Source organism: Equus caballus, chromosome X, assembly GCF_041296265.1.
Source record: "Equus caballus isolate H_3958 breed thoroughbred chromosome X, TB-T2T, whole genome shotgun sequence".
Lineage (NCBI taxonomy): Eukaryota > Metazoa > Chordata > Mammalia > Perissodactyla > Equidae > Equus > Equus caballus.
The window spans coordinates 126,395,184-126,407,188 of NC_091715.1; the positions used below are offsets into that span (position 1 = coordinate 126,395,184).

A 12,005-nucleotide genomic window follows, 5' to 3' on the forward strand; every position below is an offset into this window, starting at 1 on the left:
CTGACCGTGGGAGTAGATTCTGGTCTGTGGAATTTTGGGATGTTCACTATCTAGTCAGTATTTTAGGTTCATTATTATATCAGAACTTTCCCAACAATAACAAAATTATAAGTCTTCCTGTTTTGGGTTTCTTGAGGTGGTAAATGACTGCACCACTTATCCATAAGAATTTGATCACTGCCTACAGGCTCTTGTTCAAATGCCTAGACGTTTGCCTCAGTAAAACATGTCTCCCTCATCTACGCATGTGGCCATCTGATAATCAATCACTGGAGAGTCATGCCTTTTTACATACAAACGCTCTCAGGAGGGGCAACACATTAAGCACTGCCAATCTTTGACACTGGAATGTATCACAACTAAGCTGCTCTCCATAGTCTGAGATCCCAACAGGAAAGTTCTGAAAGAGAAAAGTCCAGATCTACCTGGGAAAGCAGGCCTGATAAGTTGCTACCATGGGGCTTCTAGAGGGCTAGGGGCCACCATGAGGGGTGAGAAAAGGAGGGGTTTAGAAGGATGCTGGAAAAAGAGGTTGAAAACGGCAAGGGAAACTTGTTTTACATCCGGTTTTGCCTGTGGGTCAACTTTCTTCTGGCCAACAGAAATTCCATTTTGAAGATGGTCAGGAATGCCTGCCCTGAATTCTCACCCATCATTCAGCAGCTTCAAAGAGAAACACATAAACTGAATTCTGAAGAGGCCAGAGACCTCTTGGAAATGTCTATATACTGAACTGGTTTTAGTGCTGGGATTATCACAGACTCACAGAAACATGTACAACACATCAAAGGGCACAAAGTCAGCTTATCAAGAAGTGCCATAGTGGAACCACACTTAGAGATAGTAAAGCAGGACATAAGGGGCAAGGGAGCTGGTAGCTCTGTGTGATTCAGCTGATACTGGACAAGGACCCAACCTTCTCCCTGGCCCTTTTCATCGTTATAGTCACACGAATAATACTTTACTCTGTCACAACCTCTCATCCAGTCTCTTCACCTCAGTTTGCTATGAGCCTGACAAACAAATGGTGGCCAATGAGAAGAAGTTCTCAATTAGTATTTTTAAATATTTAGAAATCTGACAGAATAAAGTATTACCAAGTTACGTTGTGCTTTCTTAAAGAACAAAAATGATTATCTTTTCATTCCTGTGCCATTTGTTGGAGAATACCAATTTTAAGTGAGAGAAAACATTTTAATGGAAAAATTAATGCATCCCATTGTTATGAAACCATTGCTGCCCGTCTTGAAAAGAATGAATTGGCACTGGTTCCATATGTTACACTGAAGATGCAAAATACAAATGAATAACTTGGAAGGTATAAACTTCTAATAATGTATCTTAGAATATGCCTCAGAATTTCTGAAGCAGCATAGAAAACAGTAAGCATTATCTCAAAATTTTTAGTTTTCTTTTACCAAAATATGTGTCTTTCTTGTGTTAGTGACTTCAATATTACAGGAATAATACATCTAATACAATGAATGTATTATCTATATAGTTGAAAATACTGAAGGCATATTTGGAAGTGAATTTATTCTATGTATTAAATATAACATTGGACCAAGTCACAAATTTAAATTTTAGGTTAGAATTACTAAATATTAGGATTAATATACTAGAACATGAATAGCTTTTAAGTGAATTCCTAATGTGTGAATATGGATTCATAAAAAAAGAGATAATCAAGAAATTTATACATTTTATTAAAAGAACAAAAAAACATAGAAATAGCATACTAAAATGAGTTGCATAATGCACACTTTTAAACACAGACAAGCAATACAGGACTATAACTTGGAAAAAAACAAAAGAAATAAAAGCATCTGCCCTATAGATAGCAGTTGAGGGAATGAGCTATTGCATTTTGGAGGCAAAATATTATGGGTACAATTTATATTTATGAAATATTGTGATCGTTATTTAAATCTGTAATTGTTGCACAGGGTTAATACTTTTCTTATCTATAGGTATTTTTAAATTGGCATTTTTCTGCCCCAAAATGTGCTTCCATTTTCATGGATACCAGATTATTTTTATATTAATGCATAAACTTAGCCCTTACAAAAAGAGTACATTTAGGAGCATCTTTCTTAAAATCTTAATTTAAATTATTGTGATCCACGGGCAGGATAACAAATGGCTCATTTTCTAATAATTAAAGCAGCAACAACAATAATAAAAGGAAATTTACTTTGAAAAGGATAACCTCAGAATCCAATGACATGATGGTCATATCATTCTCTCAACTGCTAGACACAAAAGGCATAGCAACAAAATAATTTGCTTTCCATCATTAACAAATAGCATCTGTATACAGAAATAAAGCTTTGCAACCATGCAGTTCTATGACAGATAACGCTTTAGGTTGTGTGTTTTGAGAAAAAAGAGCACTGCTTAAAGTTGGGTTACTTTTAGGTCTAGTTACAGAGGTATTTTTTGAAGTAAAGTAATATGATGTAGAAGATGACTAGTGAGTTTTTATGCACTATCTACAAATAGCTGTGACTTATTTCATAGTGATGCGTTTTTTCTTTTTAGGTGTACTATAACTCAGGATGGGTTCCATTTAAAGATACAATTTCTCTGGAATAATCCTGCTTTGGAGTATCGATGGGTGGCTCTCCTCTGCGCAAGGACAAGTGAAGGGGCTAGAAACTGTATGAATTAGTCAAACTAAACCCTTCTCTGGGCTTAATAATAGAGGTCTTTTTTTGGGTCTCAAGTTATTCACATTCTGTTATATTTCATTCTTTAATTTTACTATTTAAACATAGCACTGTGTTTAAGCTCCAAAGAGTGTGACCCAGTGGTTGTCAGCATGCACGTCATGCCATCAATTAAGCGGATATCTTTTGTGATGCTTCTAGGTTCATTCTTACTATTTTATAGACGATTCTTCCTGACTTAAAATCTTACTATATTTCTACTGACCTTACGAAAACATATTCTTGTGGCTTATAGATTTACAAGGAAACGTCAACACAAGAACACGGGTTAAGTTGAGAAAAGATGTTGGTGATAAGGCTGAAGTTGAGTTCCTAACTATAGAATGAATGAATGCTTACATTTTATATCAATGGAAATGCTGGTCAGGTGGTCAGGCTGTTAGTTGTATGGCTGACTCTAAGTGATTATGGCTGAAGGGGGGGGAAAAAAGAAACTTCTACGCAACTGGCCCTGAGCTATTGGACAACTGTAAGGCTTGGGTTGCTTTCTGGCTTTGGCTTATTTTCCTGTCTCTGTAAGTGAGAACTATCAAAATGGGTATCAATACTAATATCAACTCCCCCAATGCCAGGATGGGCTCCTCCAGGCCAAGGGCAACACAGCCCAAGATGTGAAGGACTAAAAATGCCTGTGGTAATCTATCCTTAAACCTTTCTAACTTTGATCTTTTCTAGGCTTCATTATCTGGAGGCAATAAAAAGTTAAATGGTGAACTGTTAGGTGATGTGGGAGCTGAAATTGGCAGAGAGGGTCTGATACAAACATTATTTTCCAGCTCTGATGTATGTAAGATTTTGGCTGGTTCTCTTCTGTTTAGTTAAAACAGCGGGAAGCTGAAGTGGCACAGTGAAGCACTTTCTAATCTGGTAAAGGTGAGTCAAAAAACAGCTTCCACTGAACAGGTATAAGGTAAATAAAGTCATTCATAAACGTATGCCACGAGCATTTTTTCCTTTGTTGAAGGGAATGAAATGCCCATGCTGGCCATGCTTAACTGTTAAATTACACTTTTCAATGGTTGCCAATTTGGTTTGGGGTTCTGGATCTTAAAGGGGAAATAGTGGGGCACATTAACAATTTATCATTTAAATACATATTAATTGATGTAACTGATATAGAAGAATGATAATTTTCTGTGAAAGATGAAATCTAATTTGATCATAATGGGAATATCCATCTCGCAATTTACAGAGTATTTCACTGCTTGCAACCATTGAAAGAAAAACATCAGCCAGAAACCTGCCTGGAGTGTGTGTGTGTGGGGGGAGGGGTGTTTAAAATGAAGATTAATTTAAAAAGCAAAAAATTTTTGCCAGTGGTCCTGCTAAAAGATGAAGTCCTTTTACTCTTGTTCAGTGCTGCTAATTGACATTGACCTGTTACCTGTGACCAGCCTTGTCTTTTGGTGAGCGGTAGCAAACTAGAAAGCCTCCACGACAGCAAAGCAACATCATACTTTTAGTTCAGCCTTCTAGTAAAAAAACCCTCCATCTCAAAGCCTTAGAGAGAACCCTCTCTTACCAGCTTTTCCACTATTATCACAGATTTCTTATATTAAAAAAAAAAAAAAGCTCCAAGCATTGCTTTCATGGACTATGTACATAAGTGCAAAAAAGGTGTGTCTCACACATTCGCACCCTAACTGAGACAATCAGTTAACTGCAGCATATGTCTCTTAAACACTGTTAAGGGGTCATTCCACAGTACCTTTATGTATGGTTTTACAAAGATGAATTAATTTTAATCTATGCTTTTGTCATTCTTTAATCCCCATTTGGATGTATTTGTAGAGGTACGTAATTCCAGAAGAGAGAAGTTTTGTAGCTACGGCTATGCCACTTGAATAGAGTAATCTTGAAAATATAGTTATGAAAAAAAGGTCAGGTAATGTATTATAAATACAAAACCATTGTGTTTTGAAGTCTAGATACTGTGGAATAACCCTATCCACACAACAAATTCTATAAGCTATAAAGCCTGATTCTGGAATCCATGTGTTGTAAACTTTTTGATCAAAAAGTCACACAAAAACACAAATTCAGGCTTCATGTGGGAATTTGGGATAAACAATCAACCATATCTGTTTTCTGAGCTTTGAGCTGTATCTTCTACATGCTCATACTGTCAAAAACCATGTACAGTTTACAAGTAAAATTTTCACAAAAAAGTGTGTCTAAAGGTAGCCATGTTGTAGTTTTGTTGCTAAAGCAACGACTAAATATAATTAGTTAAAATTATTATTTGTACATAAAGTTAAGTTTGTTCTTAAACTGTGAACTGTAAAGAATAGTTATGCACTATAACCTACATCTTGTCATGCTTCAGTGTCAGTTTAGAACATATCTAGGCGAATTGAATACATGTAGTAAAATCTTAAACTTTCTCTAACTCTCCTTCACAATTAAGTTCATTAGTTACTTAGAGATATAAAAAAGTAACAAAATTAAAACCTTAAAAACTAACAAGAAAAATGAAAACATGGCACCAATTAGTGAGCTGGTGCTCAGAACCTATATTTGTAATTATATTTACAGTTTGATTAGGCTATGGACTAAGTTTGCCCAAAAAAGATTATTCTTTTACATACTGTTTATTCTATTGCCTTCAACAGGCACTAGTAAAATCAAAAATTAGGCCACTATCTTCCTAAATCTATTAAACAGAATTGGGAAATCATATTTCCCTCAATCATATTTCTCTATTTCTATTTCAATGTGTGTGAAATGTAGAAGAGATAAAAAGAAAGAGGATTCCAGTTTCTAATGATTCTGTGCATCACAGCCTACCCTACAGACTAAAACAAGTTGGAAGCCTTGGGGCTGCATTTTACCTAAGAACATCCTCATCCACACTCTCCAAAGGAAGAAGGGAAGAACCAAATAACATTCCAAGTAGCACATGGGGCCTTCCCTGCATATTATTTAATAAAATTTAATGCCAATATTGTCCTTATTCAGACATCACTATGCTTACTGGTCATGCCATTAAAAACAGATTCAAGCTGTAAAGATTAATTTTATCTGGCTCCTGCTGATGGTAGGGAGAAGGTACTTGCTTTTCCCAAATTGGAGAGCTAGTGAGCTGAGGCTGCCCATTAGTGAACACAGCCTAGTGGCGTAGGACAACACTTATGGCAAGATCAAAGTGCTTTAGCATGTTCAAAAACGGATGGAGAAGATTGATGGAGTAGAGAGAGGATGGCTTTTCACATCATGATTAACTACAAATTAAAAGACTCTAACCTAGACAAGTGAAATGAAATGCAACAGCTGGTTGTGGAATCATGCTCCAATTGCAAAAGTAAATACTGTATTTAAATAGCAATTTTATGAATCCATTTAATTTTAATCTAATTTTAATCCCTCTTTAAAATATACTTATGTTATGGTCACATAGTGCTTTCTTTTTAAAAAAATTGACATTACTAAAATCCTCTTAAAAGATAACTTTTAGATTATATTCTCTGTATACATGACCTGATTTATCCAAGTTTCAGCACTCTTGCATACTTTTGCAAAAGGCTGAGAGAAATGAACAAAAAGAATAATTTTGGATAAATAAAAATAGAGGCCCTTGTAAATTACAAAGCTTATAAAATGTTAACTAGAATCACAGGTGATTAGAATTTTATATATACAATTCATCCAGTAAATTTTTGTTTAGAGTCACTGATTAGCTTTGTGACTTCTCTTTTTAACTGGAAACTTAAAGTCTAATGACTTACTTTTCTTCTTTTCTTTTCTTGAATAAAGACAACTTGAATAAGTCATTGCACAACTAGTTTCAAGAGTGCTATCTTAAAATTGCATTTTTGTCAAAATTCTTTTCCATCTGATCAAAACTTTAGTGCTTTAAGTTTTCTTTAAGTTCGTTTACAAAGCAACTTTTAAAATGCCAACAATATAAAAAATTGTGGCACCAAAAATATAACTACTCTGAATACCCCTCGCTAAACCTCTTACTAAAAAATGTCATTATTAATGTCTTCCAGTGCTTAAAGCAACATGAAACCGCTGTACTCTAGGTTGATCATCTGTGTCCATCTTCGTCAGAGGTTTAAAAAGTTAAATGAGACAGCATGTTGCATCAAAATGTCAAACTACACAAAAAAGTTCATTTTCCACTTAAAACGTCTCAACTCTTTTAAGGAATACATCCAGACTAGCTCAGGTGCATCCTTCCTGGATTTGTGTGATCAGGTCTGCCCTTCTGGAGAGGCAGTGGCACAGCTTATACAAAATTCAGTTCCATACACAGGTTATTTCACAAAAGCAAACTCTACTTTGTTTAACAATGTTCAGATTTGGGGAAACAGAAATTAAGTGGTTCAAAGAATCAATAGGTGAAAGTCAGGATATTTCTTGTTTTCTAACTCTAGGCAACACTGTCAATAGATGACAATGGCTCTATACAAGCAAGACCATTTAGAAATCACTGATGACCATAATTTGGATTGATAATTAAGATCAACAGGAAATCAACTACCAAAGAGCTCATTTTGTTCTTTTGTATCCTGAGCCAAATTGATCTGCTTCGGGACGGAGTCTCAAATGTTCTGAAGCACAAACAATGTAAAACGGAGGAACGAGTGGGAGCCAGGATATGCTTTTGCTCCCGACTACCACCAACTAGTGAGGTAGCCTTGGGCAAGTCACATGCCCCGGGCCTCAGTTTCATCAACCTTGAAAAGGTTTTGCCAACTCCATCGTTCTGTGATTCAAACATTACTAGCTGGCCTACGGTATCCTAAATCAGATTTACTCTTTGCTTGTCATTCTCATGAAGGAGAAAACAAACCTGTGGTACACAGCAAAGTTGACCATTTTATATTTTCCAGTGAGAGAATATATATTTAGTAGAAAATATTAAATCTATCTAAATTGGTGCAAAATATCATATGGCTCCACCACTGTATAATAATAGTAACTTTAATAACTGAGTAGACTCGGGGAGGTATGCCACATACAATATGAACTAATTACTATTTTACTTGGTTATAAAATTACTTTATAAGTATTAGCAATGTGAATTCAGCTCAGCTTTGTGGAGTGTGGCCACTCTGTCTTACCAAAAGGGTGCTAAAAACCTTTTATAATACCAAATACGTATAAAACAAACAAACAAAGGCTTGTTTATGATGTGAGAGACTCTGTTGTTAATAAAGTTTGGGAAAGGCCAAGACAACACTTGACATCTATCACAGGCGCTTGCTCCTTCACTGAAGTATTAAACAAAACGAAACTCAGATGAACTGAAGCGGAAGACAACTGTGCAAATCCTTCCTAGAACTTTTAAATAAGTCAAAGAGTAATTTTAAATGTCTCCCTGCCCCCCTCCCCACCCCTGCCATTTCTCCAAACCTATACTCAGGCTCCAACTGCGATCAATAGAAAAGATTGTCCATTTGGAGAGGAAAGGCCTTGCTCGGAACCAATTCTCTTTCACCCTGACTGACTTTCGCTAGATTGCCTCTTACTTATTATTCAAAGAGTAGTCCAAAGAGCATGAGACATTTGCATTCAGAAAATGGCACTTGTGTAAAAGGTTACATTGCAATGGTTTTTACACACTTTCCTCCAATATCTAAGAGCTATCTCGATGCCCCCATCTCCCTGTTTACTGTATAACCGGTAATGAGAATACCTTTAAGCCTCCAAGTACCAATTTCTCAGCTGAAGATGACAAATGGCTCAGTTTTAGACACCCAACCTAAGAGACAGGATCCTTGAGCCACAAAAAATGTAACGGGCACTTTAATTTTTAGTATAAATGCTGAGAAATTCATTTAAAGGTAATTTCTAGTTTTTCAAGCTATTTAAGGAGTGAAATTAGGGATTAATGTTTTAAGAAGTTCCCTGTTTTTTGCAGGTAATTATTTCTCTCTCACAAAAAATCTCGTAATGTGATCATATTAGGCAAGGTCAGATCTACAGGCACAAATTATACACATGCATGTTTATGAACAGGTTTTGTGCACATGCAAAAGCGAGGCCTTTTAAATGTCTTCCCCAGGAAGCCTACAAAAATATTCTAAAGAGAAAGGGAGCATATTAACATTAACCTGTCATGTTTGTTAAGCACGTATATTTCTGTTTCCCGTTAATAACATTTTAGTAGAAATCAATCACCATACATATACAGCAACACTATAGTATGTAAAAAACTAACACAACGCACCACACCACGGTACAATACAGTATAATCATGAGGAAAATGGTACTGGATATACCTGTTACATTCTAAATCAACCCGATGGACTACTGTGTAAACAAAACAGTAAGGTAACACTTCAAAACAGATGAACATTTATCCACCAAGAATGCACAGTAAGCCAACAGTTCACTGTGGAGATTCATTCAGCATAACGGTTATTGGAAAATTACAAACAATAATGTAACAAATTGCAAAATCTTATGATCATGTTCTACCTAATAATTCAAATAAGACAGATGGTAGTTATTAGTTTTCTATTTGTGTTTTCACATCTCCATTGATTGTTTAATGCTTTAATTTTACTTGAATTGGTTGGTTGGTATGTTTTTTTGTTTAATATATTAACTGCACCACGCTTATTATTGTGTTGGTAGAAGAGGACATACGAGAGTATACATAGAAAGGCCATATGGAGGTTCTCACGGAGAGATTCTGATACTCCATAACTCTGTTGTTCAGAATTTCAACTGGAATGGAAAGAAAAAAAAGAAAGAGTGAGAAATATTGAAGGGTTATTGAAGTGGGAGTCAGGATACTTGGTTCTTTTTCCAGTTCTGTGTGTGAACTATGCCAAGATACTCCTCACTCGGAGTTTCATATTCTACATCTGTGAAAGTGGGGCTGTTGGAAACGGTCACTAAAGAGTCATACACCATGAAAGTCTATGGTTCTCACTGAGTGCTAATGTAGAGAACTGCCCTAAGTTAACAGAGATGCACTCAATTGTTTAAGGCATTATCCACACACCGCCAAAACCTTCTGATGAACATCCACCCACCCATCCACTTCCTTCAACAAGCATATATTGATAAAACATGTTTGAAACCAAACGTTTTGAAATACGCAAATATTAAATAAACTTTAAACTTTTTATCTGAATGTTTTGGAGCTATGCAGAAATAGCCTGTGTGAAATCTAGGTACGTAGTATTTTGCAAAATTACATTTTTGAACATTGGAGAAATTTTTAACATCTGTTACACATCGAAGTGATTATAATGTGCCAAATACATCCAAATTTTCTAACGGAATCGAGCAAAAAGGAATCACTATTCCCAAACACGTTCTGCTGGAAAGTTCATTATATCTGACAATTTTCATTTACTTTGATGAGAAGCAGCCCATGAGAATCAGGAAGGTGTTTGCAAAGCCTGTAGTCTCATGTTTGGTGCCATACCCAAGTTGCCACTATCCCAAATGATACCCCTGAAACTATTACAATTTACAGTTACTTTAGTTATTCCATGTACTCAAAGGTGTCTTTTAAAAACATTCTTCATGTTTGAAGGGACCTATTTATCTCATGTACAGTTAGCTCCAGGCTCTATCCAGAACAGTTAGTGTTCTGGGCCTGTGTGTCTTCAGCATGAAAGAAATGCTAGCCAGCTTCTGAAGAACTGAGAATGGAACTGTCGCCTCCCTCGACTAAATGAAACGCTCTGGCTGGGAGCACTTCAAACTTTCAATGACTAATGTATGCAATTCAGAATTGGTACACTTGTTTAATAAGTCCCTCTAATTAATTAAGATACCTAGGAATCTAAAGTGGCTTCAGAAGTCACATGTTCCAAGTGAACGATTGCGCAAATTAAATGTGTGCTATTACAGGCTTTAAACCAGGCAAAGAGAAGATCAAGGATAGAGGGGAAAATCAAACAACAACGATAAAAATTACAAAAAAACCATGATTTGAATGAAAATAACGATTAAAGTGCTAAATTATGTCACAAAATTCAAAACAGCTGAGCAATTCTGATAGCCTTAAATGGGTAGCAACACAAAGTGGCTGACTGTAAAAGCACTATTTTCTATACTGTCATAGGAGAAGCATATTGCTTACTGTCTTTAAGAAAACCATCTCAGTGAAATTCTGAAAAAATTACTTTGCTTTACTTCAGTTAAAAAAAAACAAAGCTAGAAAAATGTTGAAGAATTCAAATTCAAAGGTGATCTATGCCTTTGGCTAACAAATCATACGCCTTCAATAACAGGAAAACATTTCAGAGTTTGTAAGCTCCTTGGGAAAATACAGTACCGCTGTCATTTTCATATAAAAAATTGCATATTTGCTATCCACATTTCAATTTGGAAAATTTAGAATGCTTAAATCAATGTCTGTTATAAGCAATGTCTATTAATGAAAATATTTAAAGCCTTTAGCAAGTTCAATTGTGTTAATAAAATATATAGCCTACAAATATTGTTCATATTAATACTTAAAGAAACTTACTGTTCTACTGGTAACTTCTACATCTGTGAAACAAACATGCTGCTATTCAGTTCATCTATTGATAATGGGGGTATCTACAGTAGTAAAAAAGATTTTAGATTAAAACAGTTTCTTGAGAGAATTCTGTTTATTTTTTATTTATTTATTTATTTTTTAAAAAGATTTTTTTTCCTTTTTCTCCCCAAAGCCCCCCGGTACATAGTTGTATATTCTTAGTTGTGGGTCCTTCTAGTTGTGGCATGTGGGACGCTGCCTCAGCGTGGCTAGATGAGCGGTGCCATGTCCACGCCCAGGATTTGAACCGACGAGGCACTGGGCTGCCTGCAGCAGAGCACGTGAACTTAACCACTCGGCCACGGGGCTGGCCCCGAGAATTCTGTTTATTTTGTTCACTGCTTGGACATGGTAATTAATAACTATAATCAATTTCACAGAAAAATTTAGACATATTAACCATATCCACTAATAGTTAAGTTTGCAAAGCACAGATTAGAATGTGGTTTGCTCTCCCAATGAATTAATGCTCTGTGTGCGATATGGTTCTCAGACTTGTAATTGAAACAGCAGTGGAACTTGTAGTTTTTAAGCATGGCTACGACTTTAATAAGGCAAAAAGGCCATAACATTACACAATAATTATTGTACGTATTTCCTTACAATTTCAAGACTCCCCCAAAATTTATAATTTGCCTTGTGACTCCGCCTGTAAATACCTTAAGCAAATGAAAATCAAAAGAACACAAGCACAGCTAACGTCAGTAGGAGAAGGAATTTCTGATGTAGTCACTGGACAATGCTATCTGTGCCTTGGAAAGAAATGCGTCCTCTTGCTT

General features: G+C 35.7%; 1 protein-coding gene across 50 annotated transcripts in view; it reads right to left on the reverse strand.

Annotated features, from left to right (window-relative positions):
• MBNL3 (muscleblind like splicing regulator 3) overlaps positions 1-12,005 on the reverse strand; it is a 169,307-nt gene that overhangs the window by 27,248 nt on the left and 130,054 nt on the right. For 18 of the 50 annotated variants that reach the window (XM_070257935.1, XM_070257930.1, XM_023633827.2 and 15 more), the window contains 2 exons: positions 11,173-11,246; positions 1,690-9,410 (listed from right to left, as the gene is read on the reverse strand). The exons of 9 other annotated variants lie outside the window; for them this stretch is intronic. In XM_070257935.1, coding sequence (XP_070114036.1) covers positions 11,190-11,246 — 57 coding nt within the window. In that variant the 3' untranslated portion in view covers positions 1,690-9,410; positions 11,173-11,189. Of the gene's footprint in view, positions 1-1,689; positions 9,411-11,172; positions 11,247-12,005 lie in introns of those variants that run through there. 23 more of the 50 variants (XM_070257946.1, XM_070257944.1, XM_070257933.1 and 20 more) reach the window with 2 other exon arrangements.